The sequence below is a fragment of the Podarcis bocagei genome, assembly GCF_964188305.1.
Source record: "Podarcis bocagei genome assembly, chromosome: 13".
Classification (NCBI taxonomy): domain Eukaryota; kingdom Metazoa; phylum Chordata; class Lepidosauria; order Squamata; family Lacertidae; genus Podarcis; species Podarcis bocagei.
The window spans coordinates 21,484,278-21,508,543 of record NC_138138.1 but is presented as its reverse complement, the minus strand read 5'-3'; the positions used below and the strand labels follow the sequence as shown (position 1 = coordinate 21,508,543).

The following is a 24,266-nucleotide window of genomic DNA, read 5'->3' as shown; positions in this document are numbered from 1 at the left end:
TCAACTGGTTTGTGGACACTGATGATCCATGGAAAGGGAAGAGCAGGCTGGATCTCTTTATTTTAGGGTTTAATTGCTTTGAGTTAGCAATGTAGGGCAAGTCAGTAAAATGAGGTTCATGCTCCATTGCTTGCTTTTGGTTACCCTCCCTCACAATTCCAAGGCGAGTCTATGGGCATTGATGTGCTATCAGTTTTCTGGCAGGATTCAATCACATACCAGTAAATTTAGGTTGTGGAACTGAAGCCAATTATTTATTTATTATTACTATTATTATTATTATTATTATTATTATTATTATTATTATTATTATTATTATTATTATCCCACCCATCTGGCTGGGTTTCCCCAGCCACTCTGGGTGGCTCCCAACAGAATATTAAAAACACCAAACATTAAAAACTTCCCTAAATAGGGCTGCCTTTAGGTGTCTTCTAAAAGTCAGATAGTTGTTTATTTCCTTGACATCTGTCGGGGGGCGTTCCGCAGGACAGGTGCCACTACCTCTGCCTGGTTCCCTGTAACCTCACTTCTCGCAGGGAGGGAACTGCCAGAAAACCCTCGGAGCTGGACCTCAGTGTCTGGGCTGAAGGATGGGGTAGAGACGCTCCTTCAGGATTGGGAGGATCTTGCGCCAAAAACAGCAACAACAAAAACCCACTTCCCCGAGAGATCGGACTTTTTGCAGTAAGCGTCTGGAAAATTGTGGGGAGACTTGCTTTGATGCACCGTCATCTACACAAACCAATCGGAGCGAAGGCTCATTCAATAACCAACGCCGTCTGACCTCCCTGCAAACAAATCAGGATGACTGTGATAAATAGTGATGCCTGGGGAGCACCTTATGCTGTCATCCAGCTTCCAGGCTGTGTTCTCGTACTGTGGAGGGGGGGGTCAAGGGGGGGGGCAAACAAGGCCTGGAAAAACCTCTTTAAAAAATGTGCAACTTTCTAAGGCTCCCAACATGCCTCTTACTAGCCCCCTTCTGGCTTACCTTTTCCCTTAGCTTCCGCTGGTGGCTTATCCAGCACACTGGGGGAAAGTTCCTCTGTTGCTGCTTGGGCAGGCGTGTGTGCGGACCGCCCAAAGGCAGCTGAAGGGGACGGAGAGAGAGAGAGGCTGCTGCAGCTGCTACTGCTGTGCTCCACCCGCAGCAGTAAGGCTTCTCTGGTGCTTCTCGGCAGCGGGGCTGGGGCTCTGTGGCCATCGGGGACATCCAGGATCTAGAAGGAAGACACTTCTTAAATTAATTCTGGTTCACTTAGGGCCTTTTTACCCCAGCTCTTATTTCAGGGCAGCTACTGCAAGAGGGACACAGGTGGCGCTGCGGGTTAAACCACAGAGCCTAGGACTTGCTGATCAGAAGGTCAGCGGTTCGAATCCCTGCGACGGGGTGAGCTCCCGTTGCTCAGTCCCTGCTCCTGCCAACGTAGCAGTTCGCAAGCACGTCAAAGTGGAAGTAGATAAATAGGTACCGCTCCGGCAGGAAGGTAAAGTCGTTTCCGTGCATTGCTCTGGTTCGTCAGAAGTGGCATAGTCATGCTGGCCACATGATCCGGAAGCTGTACGCCGGCTCCCTCGGCCAGTAAAGCGAGATGAGCGCCGCAACCCCAGAGTCGGTCACGACTGGACCTAATGGTCAGGGGTCCCTTTACTTTACCTTTACTGCAAGATCAACGCATTTATTGGGAGGGGAACAAAATCCAAGACCCTCTCCTGTAGCACTGCAGGCATTTCGCTATAAACAGCCCTCCAGAGGAGACGTTGCACATCTGCTGTGACCCAAAGGCTAGCTATGGAGCGAGGGAAGGATGCAATGCAGCCCCAGAGTTCAAGACAACCAAATCAAATATGTGCTTAAAGTGTATTATGAACCTTTAGGTGTGGTGTGTTTCTAAGTCACGGGAGACGAGGTTAGTACCGTAGGATTCCTCAAGCATTTGGAGCTTTCTTTTAAAAATAAAAATAAAATCACCATAGAAAGTCAGTGGCCCTCATTGAGAAGAAGGGGCTGGCTGTGGCTAGCTGCTGATGCTGTAAGTTCACCCTATCTGTACTTTAAAACAGCCATAACTGTTTCTAGATGAGTGTTTGGAAATTTCAGTGTACAGCTCAGCATATGTCAGGAGTGGGGGCTTTGCATTCAGGTAGTGGTGCAAAAGAGGCCACAAAGGTGTGCTCTGCCCAGCAGTTTTGGGAACCAGCCGTAACTTACCCTGAGGAGCTCCTCATCTCCTTGCTCTTTTACAAACACTTCTTCCAGTTCTTGATTGAGACCGTCGAGGCTGTTGTGCAAACAGGGGCTGATCGGTGCAGGAGTCAGGGCTGGAAAGGGTGCAGGTGGGGAAACCTGCAACAAGGACATCCAGCAATGTGGTAAAACAAGCCACTGAACCTTTTTGCAAGGAAAGTATTCTCTACAGCAGTGGCTCTTTAAGGGTGTGGCGAGCGTGATGGGAAGATTCAAGGAAAATCAAAGAAACATTTAAACATTTCAGTATAGTACAGTATAAAAAAAATTCTTAATTTGCAGATTATGGATAGGCTTCTTTCCAAAATCAAGCACAGCTAGCTGTTTCTTTTAATTTTCCAATGTATTTCTTATCACTAAAGAAACTGGGTGTGGCACGAGCAAATTTTTATTCTGAAAGTTTGAGAACCACTGCTCTACAGCCAATCATGTCCTTCCCTAATACTGAGCTTCGAATGCTCTCCTCTTTGTTTGCCCAAGGGATATTGAGAGGTCAGGGGTTGGGGACCACGCTGACGAAGAATTCTACGAAACCGTAGTCAATATCCGGAACCACTGTTCAGTGTTGGACATCGTATGTGCTGAATACACAAAGCTTCACAGCTTGTCTTTCATCGTACAAAGTCTGGTACCTTGCTTCAGTTAAAGATTTTCAGAGACTTTGAGACTAAAGATTTCATTTTGTACTTGTTATGGTTTGAAGGAATTATATAATGATTGTATGTTGCGTATGTACATGGTCATCGTGTTGCCTAGACATTGACTGGGCCATGTGGGCAGGGGCAACAACATCTGGAAGGGCACTGGTCAAGTAAGTGCATACTTAGTGGGCCTGTTCCATCACTCTGGTCTGGTATAATGCAGACTCAGAGCACTGGTCCATGCAACCCATCCCTGACCCATCTGGCAACATGCTCTTCAAAGGTCTCTCCTAAGTCCTGCTTCCTAATGCCCTTCTAATCACATGCCTCTCAAACACAGAACCCTCTCCTTTTTTTGGTCCAAAGGATGCCGAGAGACCTGGATGCTGAGAAATGAACCTTGAATGCCTAGTTCAAAGGGCAGCTCAAGCACAATCACTTGAGCTTGGAGCAAGGCTCTTGACCTCGGCGTACACGACAGCCAGCACAGGCCAGTAGGAAGTGTGTGTGCGCCCCCCAAATTCCTCGCATTGTTTTGGGTGGGGCTGAAGAGAACGGTTTTGCCCTCCCCCACCCTGCAAACGCAGCAGCAGAACTGAATACTTCAAACTCTTTCCCAAAAATAGCCTCGAGCTCGTCTCTTGTCCATCGACAGCTGGACCCTGTTTTCCTCTGGCCGGAAGGGGGCAAACAAAGGGGAAGGATGCGGTGCCTACCTTGGCTGGCGAGAGGACACTATGATCCCCCTGGACGGGGGAGCTCTGGTCTTTCTCTTTGCTATTCCGGGCACCGAGTTTCGTTCTCTGGAGCTGCTGCTTCAGTTTGGCAATCTGGGGAATGAGAAGGCAAGCTGCATTTAGAAGAGGCAAAGGACCTCACAATTTCTTCTGCCCACGCGCAACGCATGACAAGCACAGGGGGCAACTTCTGCAAGGCGCCCTTCCAGTGCCGGCTTACAGCCATGGATTCGTAGAGTTGGAAGGGACCCTGAGGGTCCTTTCGTCCAAACTCCTGCAATGTAGGAAAATAAGCAGTTGTCCCACCATGCAGGGATGAAACCTGTGACCTTGGCATTAACAGCACCATGCTCTAAGGAACTCAGCCATTTGGGAGAACTTGCTGCCCAATTATCAGATTGTTCTGATAGGACCAGTCTTTCCTCAAGGAGGTGTCACCTTTTTAAGTCACACAGCTAGGCCTGGTTGTTTTTTTTTTGCAAACGCAAGCCAGGGAAGCAGCAGCAGCGGCAGCTGCTCTGCTTCCTGTGGGCAATGGAGGCCTCTTGTTCGCTTTGCAGGGGGCTCCCTCTGAAATCTGTGGTGCTGTTTCTGCTGTGAGTTTTTTTAAAACACCCACACAAACACAAAGAGCATCCTTTCGAAAGGAAGAGGTAACACCTAATAACCACTATACATGAAACACACACACACACACACACACACACACACACACACACAGTGGTGCCTCGCAAGACGAAATTAATCCGTTGTGCGAGTCTCTTTGTCTTGCGGTTTTTTTGTCTTGCGAAGCACGGCTATTAGCGGCTTAGCGGCTATTAACGGCTTAGCGGCTTTAAGAAAAAGGAAACAAACTCGCAAGAACTCCCAAGGCGTTTCGTCTTGCGAAGCAGGCCCATAGAGAAATTCGTCTTGCGGAACGTCTCAAAAAACGGAAAACTCTTTCGTCTTGTGCGTTTTTCATCTTGCGAGGCATTTGTCTTGCGAGGTACCACTGTATGTATATGTATATGTATGTACATATGTATATATGAGAAACCTGATGCATCCAATGTATTTTACCATATAGCTTTTGTACGGGAAGAAACAAGCACTTTGAACTGTTTGAGAGAACCTGCAGAAAGCTTCGGGAACACAGCTTATTCTCTCTCACTGGAGAAGAGACACTGCCAGGTTTATTATATTTTGCCCTCAAAGATACTTATGTGAAATCCATTGGGTGCATGAAACCTTGTTTAAAAAATAAATAATAAGCTCCATTTTTATTTTGAGCTAGTTCCAAGGCTTCTGCTAGGCACTGCAAGCAATGCTGAGGTAATGGACCAATAGCCTGAAGTTGCCTGCAGAGTCTTGTCTCTTAGGGCAAATGGGGTGCTGCCCCACCCATCTTGGCCTGTCCTCAGCCAGCCCCTACTCCCTGCCTTCTTACTTACAATCATTACAGAGAACTCAACAGGGAGGATGGTGATAAAGGCAGAATCAGCTGGCTCTGGCTCCCCCTGCTGTTGGGCTCCCTGCCTTCGCGCCCTACCAATGCGCACCAGCCGCTACTGCTTTTGGTGAGCGTGGTGCCTCCTCCCTGCCACTGCTTCTGGGGATCGCAAGCAGCACTCAGCAACAGGTTTATTACTGTAAACCATGGTTTCCCAAACTTGGGTCACCAGCTGCTTTTGGACTACAATTCCCATCATCCCTGACTGCTGGACCTGCTAGCTAGGAATGACGGGAGTTGCAGTCCAACAGCAGCTGGAGACCTAAGCTTGGGAAAGCCTGCACAGGGCCTAGTGGGAAGGTTCCTTATTTGACAAAACTACCTGCCGATTTGTATTATCTGTGAAGGTTTCTGGGTTTCTGGGATGCTCAACACAGGCCAGTGGCTGAGTTTCCTTTGTGCACTGTGCAGTGGGGGAAGCATCCTTTTCGTTTGGCTTGCTAAGCAGCTCTCTCACCTCTCTGCGGTGATCCACGCTACTCCACGAGGCCGAGCGCTTATGGGCAGCGGCTTTCCCCACCTCTGCTTCGTGCCAGGACACAGGAGTCTGCAAAGAAGGGAGCAAGGCGTTCAGCAGAGCACGGCCAGTCCAAGCAAGTTCCAACACGGCCGTCTACTTTGCAAGAGTCATTCTGAAAACATGCCATTGGAGGGAGGAAGCGTCATGCCGAAGGGCTAATTTGTGGGACTTTGGAAAATTGGGGGGGGGGGGGAATCACTTTCCTACGGGAACTATGAGTACAACCACATTGCCATGCTACCTAGGAAACTCTGGCTGCTGCTCTCAGTGCATTTGGAATCCAGGGCAGAATGCTTGGCCGGCGTTTCCCTACACAACGACGTTGGTATAAAATGTCATGGATTACACAGGCCTGGATGGCAAAAGCCCAACTAAAACTTTCAGGAAAGATTTGCGAACGACTTTCTATGCCTTCACATCTTCCTTGCAGAGTACGATAGCCAAAATTCACATAGAGCTTGCGTTCCACACAAGTTGCTTTCAGGAAAATTATCCCAGAAGTGTTCCCAGAGGAGGAAAACCTTAACTCAAGAAGAGTGTTCACCCACATTTCAGCCAGTGAAGTCCAAGTGGAGCTCCATACCACTTCTTTTTGAGGGAGAATGTGCCTCCCACTAGGGCTGGGTGATATGGGACACGGGTGGCGCTGTGGCTTAAACCACAGAGCCTAGGACTTGCTGATCAGAAGGTCGGCGGTTCGAATCCCCGCGACGGGGTGAGCTCCCGTTGCTCGGTCCTTGCTCCTGCCAACCTAGCAGTTCGAAAGCACGTCAAAGTGCAAGTAGATAAATAGGTACCGCTCCGGCGGGAAGGTAAACGGCGTTTCCGTGCGCTGCTCTGGTTCACCAGAAGCGGCTTAGTCATGATGGCCACATGACCCGGAAGCTGTACGCCGGCTCCATCGGCCAATAAAGCGAGATGAGCGCTGCAACCCCAGAGTCGGCCACGACTGGACCTAATGGTCAGGGGTCCCTTTACCTTTACCTTAGGGCTGGGTGATATATCATCAAAAACCGGTCTGAAGTCTGTATTGTGATTATCAGTTTCATAATTTTCGACCTGGCAATGTATTGCAAATCTTGATGAGTATGTGCTATGCAATTCACGAAGTGTGAAAATCACGAAGTGTGAAAAACTGAAGCCCGCCAAGGCATCTCTCAATTCCTGCAACCCCTGTTAACTCTGCTGGCTCAGCTCTCCCCTGCCTCATACAGGGGGGCAGCGAATCACAAGAGCAGGTGCAGGCAAAAATCACAACGTGAGAAAAACCACAAAGGCAACCAACACTTCTACATGGCACCATCCTTATTTCAGACATCGTGATATATCCGTGAGACCTCCGGGTATAGGACGGTATATAAATTCAATAAATAATAATAATAATAATAATATCTGTATATTGTGATGTTTAGCTGATGATATATCACAATGTCAAAAGCCAGATATTGCCCAGCCCTACTTCCCACATAGCTCTGCAATAACATTTCCAGCAAACTTATAGGCTTCCATGCTTGGGTCTTTATTCAGGAACCATAGTCCATCATGTCACAAAGTCTCAGGGCAATTTAACACTGCATGTACACAAAACAAACTCTTAAGAAAAATAAGCCGAATGCTACAAGCAAAATCCTAATAGACTCCAAGTAAAGGTGACAATGAAATTAGTTACTATAGGCAGAACATTATTCAAACACTAAGGAAAAGCCTTATATTCATTTTATGACACCCAGCAACTCTCATCCAATCTCCGTGACCTGCCTGGAAATTTATTAATATTATTTATTAAATTTATATACATTTATCAAAAGATCCCTGGGCAGTGGTACAACATTAAAACCACATCACAGAACATCTGTGATAAAAACATAGTAAAATGCATACTGATATACAGCCTAATAATAAAATAGTAGTCATCATAACAGTCCCACACTTTCACAGGACATACATAGAGTATTTAATAGCCATAGGCCTGGGTAAAGAGGAATGTTTTTGCCTGGCTCCTAAAGACATATAATGATGGTGCCAGGCAAGCCTCTCTGGGGAGAGCATTCCATAGATGGGGAGCCACCACAGAAAAGGCCCAATTCTCTTGTTGCCACCCTCTGAACATCTCTCGGATGGGGGGCATAGAGAAGGGCCTCGGGTGGCAAGCGAAGGGTCCGGGTCGGTTTGTATGGCAAGAGGCGATCCTTAAGGATGAGCATTGCACTTGTCTGTTTCCTGCTATTCAAGGGGATTGCCAAGCAAGCATTGCTGGCCTGTGCATATCAACGGCCCTCAAGGTGGGGCTGCACAGAAGCAAAGGAAGTGGTGGTGGCAGAATTGCCTAAGTTCGGGCAAACGCTTGCAGATAAGTGGCTTGCCAGACCCCCAGCATTCAAGCGCCCCCCCCCCCCGATTTACAGGACAAGCCACCCTGTCCAACAACCCAGGCGGCTGGGCTGCTGGGACATGTTACGCTTCCATCTTGTGGGGCATGCTCCAAGACCAGCAGCAACTGAGCAATACCAGTGCAGAGAAAGCTATTAAGGACCAGTCACCCTAGAGCTCTGCACTCACGACCATGGTCTGGGGACAGTTCTGTTTCTCCGGTTGGTCCAGCTGCCAAGGCAGCAGAAGGGGCTTTTCTATCAGCAAGACTGACCTCCCTAGAAAGGCTGTTGTAAAACAGGAAATCTGGCAGCCATTTTTTATGTTTTTTTGTTTAAACAGCCCTGCTGAACAACCCTGCAGCAGCAAAGGATGCCCTAGGCTGGAAAGTTAGCTCGAACCGCTACAAATCCTGACCGGTACAGGCCTTGCAAGTGGCGGGAGAGGAGTTGCAAGGGGCAGGACCCAGACATTTTGTGGAATTGTAGAATGCCAATGATTCCCCCCCCCCACTTCATGCCAGAAAAAAAATGTGGCCACAAGTGTTGATGCGGAGCCAAGAGTTGCCGCCCAACCCTTCAGCAAAGCTTTTCGGGAGCAGGAGCAAATAGCAACCGCCACTCGAGGTATTTTTAAAACCTCAAGATAAACCCTTATCTTTCAAGTTATGAAGCGCCGGTCACGAGGGGGAAATTCCACCCATGCCGCCGGTGTGGGAGAGGCTAACACCCCCCCCCCAATGCGGCAGCAACGTCTCAAAAAACTATTTGCAGGTGAAACTGCTGTACCCTGGTGCAAGCTTCCTGCCCCGGTTGCAAGAACAGCTGAGCTGCCCTGCCTGGAAACCCCACATCATGCTGCAGTGGAGAGCCCAGAAAGCTTTGTTTTATTTTGCTTCCTTGCTGAAATGCACATCGGCCGGCAGATTTCATGCCTGTCCTGGGCTCAAGGAAAGCTGTAGGCGGCCTCCATTCCTAAAGTGTACACAAGAGCTTTGAGGTGTATATGGAAAAAACATTGCTCTAAAAATAATATGTTGACATGCATGGATTAAGTATGTAAAGTATAAGTGAGAATAATAATTAGAAGTGGCTATAAGAGATGTATTGTCCAAAGAATGCAATGACAGTATTTAAATCTGAGCTAAAGGAAGTCGAGTTGTGGTGGAGGGAAGTCATGGGGGTATGTAGGGTTTATTTTACAGGGAACCAGGCAGAGGGCATTCTCGGTAGTGACACCTGCCCTGTGGAACGCCCTCCCCAGCAGATGTCAAAGAGAACAACAACTACCAGACTTTTAGAAGACATCTGAAGGCAGCCCTGTTTAGGGAAGCTTTTAATGTTTGATGCGTTACTGTATTTTAATATTTTGTGGGAAGCTACGCAGTGGGGTATAAATAATAAAATATTGTTGTTATGTTTACAGGGTAGGGGGTACATGTATTTTCTTTAGTTTAATTTTGTACAGTGGTACCTCGGGTTAAGTACTTAATTCGTTCCAGAGGTCCGCACTTAACCTGAAACTGTTCTTAACCTGAAGCAGCACTTTAGCTAATGGGGCCTCCTGCCGCCGCCGCGCTGTTGGAGCACAATTTCTGTTCTCATCCTGAAGCAAAGTTCTTAACCTGAAGCACTATTTCTGGGTTAGCGGAGTCTGTAACCTGAAGCGTATGTAACCTGAGGTACCAGTGTATTAGTATTAGTTTACTTGATTTTAATTTTCTGTAACATTTATTAAGAAATAAATAAAAATTAAATAAAAATAATAAAGTGTGCACTGGCTAGGGGGTGGAGAGGGAATGTGGGGCAGGAGAGAACACCCCCCTGCAGCTCTTGGTGCTGCTGCCACTGGGGAGGCCTGGCTTAGAGCACACTGCCCTTGCAGGCCCAGCCTTCTGCCATGAGGCAGGAAGTTTCCAAACACGTTATTCTAGTGGTGGCCAAACAGCTTCCGCCGAGCAGGAGAGAAGGGGAGGAAAGTGCTTTGAGAAGACAACCACAAGGTCTGAAACCACAAGGTCAGATAATCTGCAGGGAAGGGCGTGCCTCTCGAGTCTCATCCCCAAGGCTATAAATATAAATAAATCCTTTGTCTTCACAGCAGAAAGTGAGCCACAGCACCCACAGAAAAGCAGGTGGTTTGGGAGGCTCTGTTGAAACGTTAAACCAGCTCTTGCACACAAGAGTAAAAGGATTTCAGGCACTCGCTTCACCTGCGACCTGAGCTTGCGCAGTCTACCCCAAGATCCCCACGCTTTCCTCAAGGTAGAGAGGTGGTGAAGTGGGCGCAGCACCAGAACGGCAGGCTGCACAAAGAACGTGCCAGCCTTGGGCTAGGGAGACTTGGGTTCAAGTCCTTGGCTGGCCCAGTCAACTTTTAAGAAAGGCTCTCAACTGAGCTGATCTAAAAGGGTTGTTGCAAGGATGAAAATGGGGCAACCCCCAAGTTCCTTGGTCTGGGGCAGGTTCAGTAAGGAAGCCTTTGTGGCTGTCAAGACTGGCTGTGTGTCTTGGCTAAACCAACATTACAGTCACTGTGCAGGGGCTACCCTAGAACTGTCTTGCACAGGGGGACTTGCATAGCTCTGATCCAACCTCTTCGGTAAGGGTCATAGGTCAGGACTAGAGCAGCTACTTTTCAGGCAGAAAGTCCCAGGTTCCATCCTCATCTTCTCTACCTAAGCTTGGGAAGACCCACATCAGAAAAGCTTTGCAGGCTGCTGCCAGTCAATGTTGGCAATACTAGACGGACTACAGGTCCCACTCAATGTAAGGAAGCTTCCCATGTACTTCTTTGGTCACCCGGATCAGCAGATGCCATAGGGCTGTAGGTTCCAACATCGCAGGAGACCTAAGGCCTGGCTCTTGCAGAAGCGGTCCAATTGCGGGAAGACTCCACCACTTCACGTACACATCAGTACTCCTGCAGGCCCTTCCAACTCCCTGCACTTGGAAGTCTAGCATGTCAGGAAGAAAGGGTTTTCAAGTTCTCCATGAGAAGCAGTTTTATTTTTATAAAAGCCTATTCAGCAACGTGAGACTTCACGCATGGTTTGAAGAGGTATGGCGCAGGCACACATTTACCGCTGCACCGAAAACCAGCCCAAAGTCTGGCCAGGAGGGACAGCACGCTTGGTGATGGCACCGCCATTTTGGAATTCTATCCCCAGGGAAATCTGCCCAGCCACTGCTTTGCAGCTTCAGGCTCCTGATTAACAGGTTTGTTTTTCCAGGATTTAATACCTCAGGGCCAGTTATGTTGTATTTTTATAGCTTCGCTGGGCTGCTTTTCCAGCTCCCGCCATGCTGTTAACTTTGCCTAATGGTGGGTTGTTGTTGTTTTTTATGGATCTGCCTCCTTTCCAAGCTGTTGTTACTCCGAGTACCTCTCTTAATGGATGAAACGTTGAACCCTGCAGGGAGCCACTCAAGCTAATGTACCTATTTGGTCACTGCTTGTGAGGCTGGTTTTGTAATACGTTCTCTATCTAGGCACTCCAATTAAAAAGGCTAGATTCATCTCCAGCTGAAAGGGGCCGAGGCTGTCCTTTTGTCTCAGAAGGACCATTTGTTGCTCTGCAGAAATATTTATGGGTTGCCAAGGCTTCCTCGATGGCTGGAGGCTCCCCGCTCCACCCGGGAGCACACACGCCTCGCCCTGAGCAAGCCTCTCTTCCATCGCAAGAGCCCTCGTTCTCAAAAGCAGTGCATGGCACACAGCCCTGAGAAATGTTATATAAGGGTTTTGGCCCAGGGCGGCGAGCCGAGCTGAAAGAGCCTCAGAGCACGGAGCCCCTTTCCAGGAGGACAGCTGCCTCTGCAACAAAAGTCAAGGAAAAGTCAAGCGTTGCCTCTAACCAGCAGAAGCACAACAGGGAAGGCCTTCCCTAGAAAGCCAGACACAAAGAGCAGGGCTTGAGACTGAGGACAGCACTCTCACCCAGCCGGGGCATGCATGCATCTTGCAGGGAAAGGCATTTAGACTTCTAGTTCACCCGGCTCAATGTTTTCCAGCAGAATTTTTTTTTGCACAATCTAAGTTAAATTTTAAAAGTCCATCTTAAACCCTTGCACATCTGGTTTTATAAGAGGGTTGGAAAACAGTGACCGGGATATTCCCCTCCCCGGGTGCATAGCCTTGGTTTAGCTTCAGCCAAAGGGAAAGGCGGCTGGGCAATGCTGTTGCTGAACAAAAGACGGTCGGCACTGAGGGTTCTCAGTACAGTGGTACCTTGGGTTACAGACACTTCAGGTTACAGACTCCGCTAACCCAGAAATAGTACCTCAGGTTAAGAACTTTGCTTCAGGATGAGAACAGAAATCGTGCTCCGGCGGCGCGGCAGCAGCAGGAGGCCCCATTAGCTAAAGTGGTGCTTCAGGTTAAGAACAGCTTCAGGTTAAGAACGGGCTTCCAGAACAAATGAAGTTCTTAACCCGAGGTACCACTGTACAGTCGCAGGCTGTTGGAGACAGCCCTCACTCCAAGCCCAGCAAATCCATTTCTGCTCATGGGTTGCTTTCTCCAGGTTGGGGGTATTGCTGTTTGGCCAAAAGACACAAACCACACACACAGAGTTTTATTTTTAAGTACTTTCGTTTCTGACTTCAGGCCCCCCTTTAAAGTTCCTTAATGCTTCCTACTCTTCCTTACAACGTACAGCCACCAAATGTGGAGACAGAATATGGGTTGTAGCATTGGAAGGGACCCTGAGGATCTAGTCCAGGCTTCCTCAACCTCGGCCCTCCAGATGCTTTCGGCCTACAACTCCCATGATCCCTAGCTAGCAGGACCAGTGGTCAGGGATGATGGGAATTGTAGTCTCAAAACATCTGGAGGGCCGAGGTTGAGGAAACCTGATCTAGTCCAACCTCCTGCCAATACAGGAATAGTCAGCTGTCCCATACGGCGATTGAACCCGTAACCTGATAATTAGAACAAAGAGGCTACGTTCAGCTACTGGGTTGAATGCCTGGGAAGGGCACACCTGTCTTTTACCTGCCTCTCCAACCAAACAGTCCGGTAGCACCCTTTAAGGACTAACAGACATATTAAATGCTTTTGTGGAGTGTAGCAAGGATGGGGAACTGGACTGCAACGCTCGTTGCCCGTCATCCAGCAACTGATGCCTCCTTAGCAACCGCCTCTCGCTTCCCATCAAGCACTGTCTGCTTGACAACCGTGTGGGCTGCAACTAAGATGAAAGCAGAGGTTCTTCAGATCACCTGCATCGCCACAGAAGCCAAACCCCGTGGCTGTGCAACACAACTGCAAAACAGCCCCTCCAGGCTAGGCCTGGGCGATATATCAATATATCGCCCAGGACCGGGATGAGGAGCAGACCGCGATGTCGACTTCACTCAGCGGTACCGTATTTTTCGCCCCATAAAACGCACCGGCCCATAAGACGCACCTAGATTTTTTGGGGGGAAATAAAGGAAAAAAAATTTATTTCCCCCCCAGGTGCGCTGCGCTACACCAGGAGCTTGGGGCGTGCGGAGCTCAGCGCGCCCCAAGCTTCTGCGTGCCGGCAAGATCTCCACTAGCGTGGGAGAGCCGGGCGCCTCTCCCAGGGCTAGCGGACCCCTGCGCTAATCCAGAAGCTTGGGGCGAGCTGAGGTCAGCGCGCCCCAAGCTTCTGCGTGCCGGCAAGCAGTCCGCTAGCCCTGGGAGAGCCGCGGGGCTCTCCCAGGGCTAGCGGATCGCTGCGCTACACCAGGAGCTTGGGGCGTGCTGAGCTCAGCGCGCCCCAAGCTTCTGCGTGCGCGCAAGCAGTCCGCTAGCCTTGGGAGAGCCGCGGGGCTCTCCCAGAGCTAGCGGATCGCTGCGCTACACCAGGAGCTTGGAGCGTGCTGAGCTCAGCGCGCCCCAAGCTTCTAGGTGCGCGCAAGCAGTCCGCTGCCGCCCCAAGCCTCGCGCACCCGGCAGGAGGTCCCACCGGGTGCGCGAGGCTTGGGGCGGCAGCGGACTGCTTGCGCGCACCTAGAAGCTTGGGGCGTGCTGAGCTCAGCGCGCCCCAAGCTTCTAGGTGCGCGCAAGCAGTCCGCTAGCCTTGGGAGAGCCGCGGGGCTCTCCCAGGGCTAGCGGATCGCTGCGCTACACCAGGAGCTTGGGGCGTGCTGAGCTCAGCGCGCCCCAAGCTTCTGCGTGCGCGCAAGCAGTCCGCTAGTCTTGGGAGAGCCGCGGGGCTCTCCCAGGGCTAGTGGATCGCAGCGCTACACCAGGAGCTTGGGGCGTGCTGAGCTCAGCGCGCCCCAAGCTTCTAGGTGCGCGCAAGCAGTCCGCTGCCGCCCCAAGCCTCGCGCACCCGGTGGGACCTCCTGCCGGGTGCGCGAGGCTTGCAGACACTCGCCCGAAGCAGGGGGAGCCCTCCCGAGGGCTCCCCGTGCTTCGGGCGACAGGCTGCCGCCCCAAGCCTCGCGCACCCGGTGGGACCTCCTGCCGGGTGCGCGAGGCTTGCAGACACTCGCCCGAAGCAGGGGGAGCCCTCCCGAGGGTTCCCCGTGCTTCGGGCGACAGGCTGCCGCCCCAAGCCTCGCACACCCGGTGGGACCTCCTGCCGGGTGCGCGAGGCTTGCAGACACTCGCCCGAAGCAGGGGGAGCCCTCCCGAGGGCTCCCCGTGCTTCGGGCGACAGGCTGCCGCCCCAAGCCTCGCGCACCCGGTGGGACCTCCTGCCGGGCGCGCGAGGCTTGCAGGCATTCGCCCCATAAGACGCACCCCGATTTCACCTTCATTTTTGGAGGGGAAAAAGTGCGTCTTATGGGGCGAAAAATACGGTATATTGCTGGTGAAACTGACACTGCCTCCGAGTCCCTCTGCTAGCGACTTCCTCCAGCAAGCACTGCTAGCAGAGGGACTCAGAAGCGGTGGCAGTTTCACCAGCGATATATCATACTGTGCAGAGGGAGGGGGGAAATCTGCATTGTTGAGGCGCCGATATAGCTTGTTCCTCCCTATGCATCTTTTTTTTTTATAATAGTTTTTTTATTTGCTTTTTTCCAGGGTAAAAATACAACATCAGTAACACAACAAAAGCGGTTTTACAGAAAAGAAAAGAAATTATAGAGAGAAAAAAGAAATTCACTTTTTCAGATCAATTTTCATAATCAACCAGACTTCCCCACGTCCTCCATCCCCTGCTTTCTTTACAATAAAAAATAAACAGCAAATTAATACCTTATTTCAGTTGTTTTTGTGTTTTCATTTAGTTATATAATCCATAATTTAAACGTTTCAAAATCTTAAAACTTAGTTTCTATCATTTACCAATTTCAATACTGAAGCGTGTTTTTCCAAAGCACTTAGCAAACTCTCAACATTCATATAACTTATAATGTTTTTGTAAATAGTCCTTAAATTTTTTCCAGTCCTCTTCCACTGCATCTTCTCCCAGATCTCGGATTCTGCCTGTCATTTCGGCTAATTCCATATAGTCAATCAGCTGCGAATGCCATTCTTCCAGCGTAGGTAGTTCCTGTGCCTTCCAATATTTAGCTATAAGAATCCTTGCTGCTGTGGTTGCATATAAGAAGAAAGTTCTATCTTTTTTTAACACTCTCTGGCCCACAATGCCCAGGAGGAAGGCCTCTGGTTTCTTGCAAAAGGTGTATTTAAACACCTTTTTCAACTCATTATAAATCATTTCCCAAAAAGCCTTCACCCTCGGGCATGTCCACCAGAGGTGAAAAAAAGTTCCTTCAGCCTCCTTGCATTTCCAACATTTATTATCAGACAAATGATATATCTTTGCAAGTTTGACTGGGGTCATGTACCACCTGTATACCATTTTCATAATGTTTTCCTTTAAGGCACTACATGCCGTAAATTTCATACCGGTGGTCCACAACCTTTCCCAGTCTTCAGACATAATGTTGTACCCAATGTCTTGTGCCCATTTTATCATTGCTGATTTAACTATCTCATCTTGGGTATTCCATTTAAGCAACAAGTTATACATTCTTGAAAGCACTTTCATCTTAGGTTCAAGTAGTTCTGTCTCTAATTTTGATTTCTCCACCTGGAAACCAATTTTTTTGTCCTTTTTAAAGATCTCTAAAATTTGGGCATAATGAAACCAGTCTCGCACCTTTCCTTTCAATTTTTCAAAACTCTGCAACCTCCAAGTATCACCATCTCTCTCAATTATATCACAATATCTCAACCAGCCACTCCCCATATTACGTAGTTTTATGGCCTTGGCCTCCGTCGGTGATAACCACCTCGGGGTCTTGCTTTCAAGTAAGTCCTTGTATTTAGTCCAGACAATAAGTAAGGCTTTCCTGACAATATGGTTTTTAAACAATTTATGAGACTTTGCCTTGTCGTACCACAGATATGCATGCCACCCATACACATTACTGTGCCCTTCTAGATCTAGGACATCAGTGTTTTCCAACAGAAACCAGTCTTTCATCCAGCAGAGAGATGCAGCTTCATAATACAATCTTAAGTCCGGCAGGGCAAACCCCCTTTCCTTTGCATCTGTTAATATCTTAAATTTTATTCGGGGCTTTTTGCCCTGCCAGACAAATTTCGTAATATCCCTCTGCCACTTTCCAAAACATTCCACTCTGTCCACGATCTGAAGGGTTTGAAACAAGAACAACATTCTTGGCAATACATTCATCTTTACTGCACCAATTCTTCCCGACAAGGTAAGTTTCAATCTTGACCAAGTTTCCAAGTCCTTTTTAATTTCTGACCAGCATTTTTCATAGTTATCCTTAAATAAATTCAAATTTCTCCCAGTCAAGTTAACCCCCAGGTATTTCACTTTTGTAACCACATTTAATTCTGTTTCCTTCTGAAACCCATCTATTTCTGCGGATGTCAAGTTTTTTGCCAGAACCTTAGTTTTTTGTTTGTTCAACTTGAATCCCACCACCCGACCAAACTCAGAAATTAGTTCAAGGGCTCTTTTTGTACTGGTTTCTGGCTCCTGTAGTGTCAAAACCAAATCGTCTGCAAAGGCCTTAAGTTTGTATTGCTTTTCTCCGACCTGTATTCCCTCCACCAGCTGATCCCTCCTAATCAAGTTCAGTAAAACCTCCAGGACAGAAATAAATAACAAGGGTGATAGGGGGCACCCCTGTCGTGTCCCTTTTTCAATTTTAAACTCCTCCGTCACCACACTGTTTACTATCAATTTAGCCTTTTGTTCTGAATAGATTGCTTCAATACTATTTTGAAACGCCCTTCCCACTCCCATCCCTTCCAAATTTTTCTTCATAAATTTCCAGGATATATTGTCGAAGGCCTTCTCCGCATCTATAAAAATCAAGACTGCTTTTGTATTCATATTTGTCTGAAGTAGCTCCAAAACATCAATAATATTCCTAGTATTATCAGACAAATGCCTACCAGGGAGAAAGCCTGCTTGGTCCTTATCTCCCTATGCATCTTTTAACTGCTCAGCTGAGGAGTGAGCTAACCTCAGCCGAGCAGTTAAAGGCTCCACCAGCCCAGTGCTGGCTCTCACACAAACGGGGAGAGCACCAGGGATGGCTCAGTGGGGGCTCGGGAGCCCTCCCACGCCCCAGCTGAGCTGCACAAACAAACTGCCTTGTCCCAGTCCGCTAGGCAAGGGGCGAAGCTGCCTCAGTTCGCACGGTGAGAGCTGCGGCAATTTCAACCGTGCCTCGCAAGCGGAGGCCAATGCAGCTTGTTTTTCAACATCGTGGTATATCGCCCGACCGCGATGTTTGGCCGGTGATATACCGCGATGCTGAAAAACTGTTATCGCTCAGCCCTGCTCCAGGCATCTCTTGCCTGTAGCCAAGGGCCACTCCTGGGAGATGGAGGGGGAAAGTTCCCCCAAGACTTTGCATAGTGTTTACTGGGGCTGGGCACCAAGATTGCCATACTGCAGACAGAACTGTACGGGACTTGGCAACAAATTGGAAGTTTGCAATAAGGCAGGAGACAGTGCTGGGGTGAGTAGGACTGAGAGATATCTGGTTTTCAACATTGTGATATACCAACAGCTGAACACCACGATGTTCAACTCTGGAATGTATCTTGGCTGCTTCTTCCTTCCCACCTTAGGTTCCTTTTGCCTGCCTGCCTGCGAAAAAGCTTTTCTTACGAAGCGGTTAAGTTGAGAGGGCTCGTGTAAACACATCGCTGCTGATCCCAGTCTGACCTCTGGAAACACCAGCCTAACCAGGCAACATCTCCTGCCACCTTCAGGATCTGCCCCATCATCCCTCTATGATCTCCCACTGTCCCTGCAAAAAGGTAGCTCCAGTACCTGGGTGGATTTGTCACTCATATGCGCTACGGCAGCTCCTTCCGCATCCCGAGGCCACTGGCCCAAGAGGTACGATCCAAGGACGGTGTCTAGGGAGGAAGTGCGCCTCACCCGGGGGGGCCTGTTCCGGCAGGCCTTCTCGACCGGACCGGCCGCAGCACATGGGACACTGGCTGGAGAGGAAGGAAGAGAAACAAGTTAAGAATTCGAAGCATCACTCCTAAATCTCTTCTACCTGCAGCAGGAGCTTGTCTGTAGTGTAGGGAAGTGTAGCTCAGTGAGGGGGCAAACTACAATTCCCAGGCAGCCAAATCCTTTAAATGTATGGTGCGTGGGCCGGCCATATTGAAGTAACAGGTCTGAAAAGGCTACAATATGATTTTCCTAACCTTTCTGATGTGTGTGCTTCTGAATAAGCAACAAGAACTAAATCAAAAACCCCCAAAGGGAAGGAACATTTATTAGCAGATTCCCTCCGCGCTCTGCCGAATCTTGTGACAATTTTGCAAATGGACGGGGCTGCTGCGTCATGTTTTGGCATTTGCCGTTCATATAATTTTGACACTTTATCTGTTCATTGCCAGAGGTGCCTTAGGTTCCCCATTTGGAGGGAACCCTGGACGTAAATTCCACAGAGAATATATTGTTTTGTTTGATCTCGCTTGTTTGATAAACTCAGAGGCTGTGAAAAGCAACGAGGATTAACATTGGAATGATTTATGGGAACTATCATGGAAATTATGAAAGCGGTAGAGGTATGAGATGATCAGAGCCCCTGACCTCAGAACATGGGAAGATACCTCCATTTTTAAAAAATATAATTTGGCATAATACTTGGACTGTTTGATTATTGAATAATATGTATAATTTGGAATATTTAATATGGTTTGATTGGATTGTTAAAGTGGAAAATTTAATAAATAGTATTTTTTTAAAAAAATAGATTCCCCATTTGGATACTCCAGCTTGTTCAAAATTTAGCACCTAGAGTACTATTATTAATTCATTTTTTATTATTATTAGAATTTATATGCCACCCTATACCATAGCTGTCAAGTGTCCCTTATTTGAAGGGACAGTCCCTTATTCCAGCGCCATGTCCCGCTGCTGTCCCTTATTGATGGATGTCCCTTAAATTTCAAAGGAAGCAGCTCCTCTCCCTCCCTCCTTGCCAGCCAGGGAGGAGGGAGGCTCCAACTGTGTTGCTTGGCTGTGTTGCTCACCCAATAAGAAGTCTAAGATTGACGGGGGGTGAGGGGGTGGAGCTTGCATGCCTTGTGTGTGGCTAGTTAATGCAAGCTGAGGGTTTTTTTGAATGCTGGACACCATTTTGCTGCATGTGCTGCTGCAAACTTTGCAGTGCAAAGCCAGGCCGTGGAGCCATCTTAAGTTGAGTCTGCATAGGCCTTGTGGTGCATGTGATTCAGATTCTATTCAGTAAAACCTCTGGTTACAAAGTTGGTTGGACAGTGTTCTCGAAGCTACCAGCATGAATTTGACCAGACTGCAGGAGGACAGGAAGACTGGAGTGCCTGGAACAGGTGAGGCTGCAGGACCCTTATTTTCGCTGCTGGTCCCTTATTTTCAAATCTGTAAGTTGACAGCTATGCCCTATACCCGGGGGTCTCAGGGTGGTTCACATAATAAAATCAAGATATAAAAACACAAAATACCTAATAAAAATAAAAACAACCACCCAATTACACACACACCTCCAATTTTAAAAGGGCATAGGATGTAAATCGGATCAACCAAGTGCCTGGTTAAAGAGGAACGTTTTTGCCTGGCGCCTAAAGGTGTGTAATGAAGGCTCCAGGCGAACTTCCCTGGGGAGAACATTCCATAATATTTACCAAAGCTTGGATTTTGTTTTTTGGACTACGGAGCTCTCTAATGTTGTGCCATCTCCATTGGCTCCGTTCCCAAGTACAATCCAAAGTGCTAATTTTGACCTTTAAAGCCCACACTTTGGGGCCAGGCTCTCCTTAAGGGTGCCTCCTCCCACTTGGATGGCATTTGACGCCCTTCTCTGTGAACCCTCGCCATCCAAGATGTAGCGGGTGGGCACATGGAATTAAGGCCTTCTCTGCAGCGGTTCCCGGGTTTGGGAACTCTTCCCCAAGGAAAGCTCGTGTGGAAGATGGTCAATGAGCCCTACTTTTTATGGAAGACAGGTTCACAGGCTCAAAAGGCTATCTGGTCCAAGCCCAGTTTCAAGAACCCTAAGAAGGGAGAGCAGGAGGTGTCCTGATGTTGCCAAACAACCGTCAGGACCTTGACAGCAGACCGAATAGGCACCCTGGTCAGCTGGCCAAGCTTCCCCACTATAGTGAGTTGCATTAAAGCGAAATGTACTGTATTTCTATGCACAGCACACACACCAGCATGCACAAATTTCATGCAAATCTGAGTGGCTCTTTTTACTCCTCTGATCCTCTCTTGATTTGCTTATAAGATGCTCAGTCAAAACTCTGCTTTTGCTCGTCAGCAACTCAATTCTTTTTCCCTTTATTGCTATCAACCTCCTGTTACTTGTTGTGCCGTTTTATTGCTTTCATTGCTTATTTACTGTAACCAATTTAAAATTTGTTCGACTATTTAATTATTGCTGGCATTGGGAATTCCAGGACGCAAAGGCTGCCACGCATGGTTAATGGTTTACTGTGAACGCAACTCTCCTTACCATGTACAGCAGTGACAAGCCAGGATATCTGGCTTTAGCTTTACGATGGACCATTTGTTTAGCTCAAACAAGCCATGAGAATAAACCTTGGCTCTGCACTGTGGTTTGTTTGGAGCAAAACACCACGATCAGACAGAAAGCTAAGCCTAGAAGTACGGCTTGCAACTCCTGTGCGCATGTTAGGGGAGAAACAAAACAGGACCCCTCTCTGTGTTCACAGCATATTCCTAGCTACGGTTTACTGTGACAGGCAAACCGGGACAAAGTCAGGAAGAGCTCACTTTTCTACCTTGAAGCGCCAACGCAACAGATCAGCTTTCTAGACGCAGGAGCTAGCAACAAGTTTCCAAGCGTTTCTTTAAGTCCTGTACAAGTCAGTTGGAAAGTGTGCACCTGTAAACAAAGCACTACTACTGCCCTTCCCCTTTAAGACAGACAGGCAACAACAATTGTTTCCGAACACAATTCAAAGTGTTGGTGCTGACCTTTAAAGCCCTAAACGGCCTCCGTCCAGTATACCTGAAGGAGCGTCTCCACCCCCATCATTCTGCCTGGACACTGAGGTCCAGTGCCTAGGGCCTTCTGGCAGTTCCCTCACTGTGAGAAGCCAAGTTACAGGGAACCAGGCAGAGGGCCTTCTCGGTAGTGGCACCCGCCCTGTGAAATGCCCTCCCACCAGATGTCAAAGAGAACTACCACCAGACTTTTAGAAGACATCTGAAGGCAGCCCTTTGTGGGAAGCTTTTAATGTTTAATAGACTACTGTATTTTAATATTCTGTTGGAAGCCGCCCAGAGTGGCTGGGGAAACTCAGCCAGATGGGCGGGGTATAAAAATAAATTTTATTATTATTACTACATAGCTCAGTTGGCAGAACGTGAAACTCTTAGTCTCAGGGTTATGGGTTCGAGTGTCACGTTGGGCAAAAAGATTCCTGTGCTGCAGGGGGTTGGACTAGATGACCCTCATGGGTCCCTTCCAACTCTGAACCTATGCGTGAAAAGGACTGGCTGCACCTCCCCTGGGTTTTTCCAAAGGGAAAGGCGGACTCACACCTCCTTTGCAACAGAGGCAATCTAAGCACCTTCTGAACAAACTGCACCTGTATCCAATTTAGCGTGAGAAACACGCCCCCCCCCAATCCACTGGCTTGCTCAGTGGCCTTGGGCTATTCTCTCAGCTGAACCTTCCTCACAGGCTTAGAGATGAAATAGGAGATGAGATGGTGTAACACCTAGCCCTTGGGACAGACATCTAATTGCATCTTAATACATTTGCTTCCCAATTGCTTCTGAACAGGAATGCATCCCCTCCTCTTATTTTTAGACTGTACGCATGTAGGCTGGGCCTGGTGTAGGCCTCCCCATCCCAGCCCCCCAAATTATTAAAAGGACTTGCAACTATTTTCTTAGTAAAATGATGATTACTATTTCCTTGACTGTGCCGGGCAGCAAGTCTATTTTATGCACTTATTTCTGATGCCAACGGCTGCAGCCATATTTAGGAACAGCTGTGCGCTGTGAACATTCCTGCTTCCCAGCATTCCCAGTCCCTGGTTCCCAGCATTTCTGGAAGTTGATAGGCTAAGCCTCAGTTCGGGGACCCAAGATCTCAGCTTTGTCAAGCCATAGCTTGTTGGCAGGGGAGGAACGAGACCACAGCTCAGTTGTAAAAGCACAAACTTTGAAGGCAAAAGGTCTTAATCCCTAGCATCTCCTGGTAGGAATAGGAGATACCCCCTCCTGGAAACTTAGACTGTCATCAGAAGCGGACACCCCTGAGCAATGATCCAACTTTATCTAAAGCCACTAGGTAGACTTAGGCAGGCCACGGTGCCTGATCTTAAGTGTTAACTATAGCAGGTTTTATTACTGAAACCTCAAGAGCCTCTGCTTTTTTTATTTCAGATGCACGGGGCCAGCTCATTGGCAAAGGAAGCACACTGTACAGCGCTCACAAGTGCTATTAACCACATGGGTCCTGAGCGGCATATATGCCTCCATCATTTACCTTGCAAAGCCACCTCAAGAACCTTGACAGATGGATATAAGGCAAGCTGTGCCCTGAACAGCGTTGCATGCAGTTTAATCATAATGGAGACTCAAGACACGTAGGAAGCTTTGCCTTGTGCAGAGTCAGGCCCCTTAAAAACAGAAGACATCAGGCCATAGGCCAATCTAGTCCAGCATCACAGGGGCCAAGTAGATGCCTATGGAAAACCTGCAAGGAGGACCCAGGTGCAACTGCGCTCTCCCCACCAATGTTAGAAACACAGCTATATAAGCTAGGGGCCAAATGGCTCCTTAAACCAAGGTTGCAGTTGCCAAAATGGAACGTCTAGTTGCCATTTGGGGGCAAGATGGCTCTAAAGTCTTTATTTTTCAAATGACTGTGATTGATCCGCAGTTAAACATCTGGCTAGTTCAGATGACAACTTGAGCTAGATTAAGATCTTTGAGAATTCAAAGAAGAAAAGTCACTTGATCCAGAAACAGTCCACATATATACAGTGATACCTTGGGTTAAGAACTTAATTTGTTCCGGAGGTCCGTTCTTAAGCTGAAACTGTTGTTAACCTGAGGTACCACTTTAGCTAATGGGGCCTCCTGCTGCCGCCATGCAATTTCTGTTCTCATCCTGAAGCAAAGTTCTTAACCCGAGGTACTATTTCTGGGTTAGCAGAGTCTGTAACCTGAAGCGTCTGTAACCTGAGGTACCACTGTATTGGCCTATTCAGACCTCTTTTCGTTAATGGCGACTGCTCCTGCTCAGGCTGCACAGAAAAAGCATTTTGGTTCCAGACGTTCATTCCGATTGTGCAGATACAGTGGTGCCCCGCAAGACGAAATTAATTCGTTCCGCAAGTTTTGTCGTCTAGCGAATTTTTCGTCTTGCGAATCACGAAATCCCATAGGAATGCATTGAAAATCAATTAATGCGTTCCTATGGTCAAAAAAAGTCCAAACAAAGCCAAATTTGGTACAACAACAGTTTATTAACTGCTCTTTAAAGTCACACATACTGTAAAGAGCAGTTCAAAAATTGAAGGGAAAATAAATTAACTTTATAAACAAAACATGTCTTTGTTTTTAGACAAAGGAAACAAAGTCGCGAGACGTTTTCGTCTTGCGAAGCAAGCCCATAGGGAAATTCGTCTTGCGAGGCAAATCGAAAACGGAAAAACCTTTCGTCTAGCGAGTTTTTTGTCTTGCGAGGCATTCGTCTTGCGAGGTACCACTGTAAATGTAACTGATAGAATCCTGCAGACTGGGGTATTAGTGAGTCACAACAGTCCAGGCAGAAGACAGATTATTTCCACACAC

General features: G+C 48.1%; 1 protein-coding gene across 2 annotated transcripts in view; it reads right to left on the bottom strand.

Annotated features, from left to right (window-relative positions):
- FAM117A (family with sequence similarity 117 member A) overlaps positions 1-24,266 on the bottom strand; it is a 44,900-nt gene that overhangs the window by 3,688 nt on the left and 16,946 nt on the right. For both annotated transcript variants that reach the window (XM_081166632.1, XM_081166633.1), the window contains exons 2-6: positions 18,261-18,433; positions 5,579-5,668; positions 3,609-3,722; positions 2,216-2,350; positions 995-1,223 (exon numbers count right to left, since the gene is read on the bottom strand). In XM_081166632.1, coding sequence (XP_081022758.1) covers positions 995-1,223; positions 2,216-2,350; positions 3,609-3,722; positions 5,579-5,668; positions 18,261-18,433 — 741 coding nt within the window. The remainder of the gene's footprint in view (positions 1-994; positions 1,224-2,215; positions 2,351-3,608; positions 3,723-5,578; positions 5,669-18,260; positions 18,434-24,266) is intronic.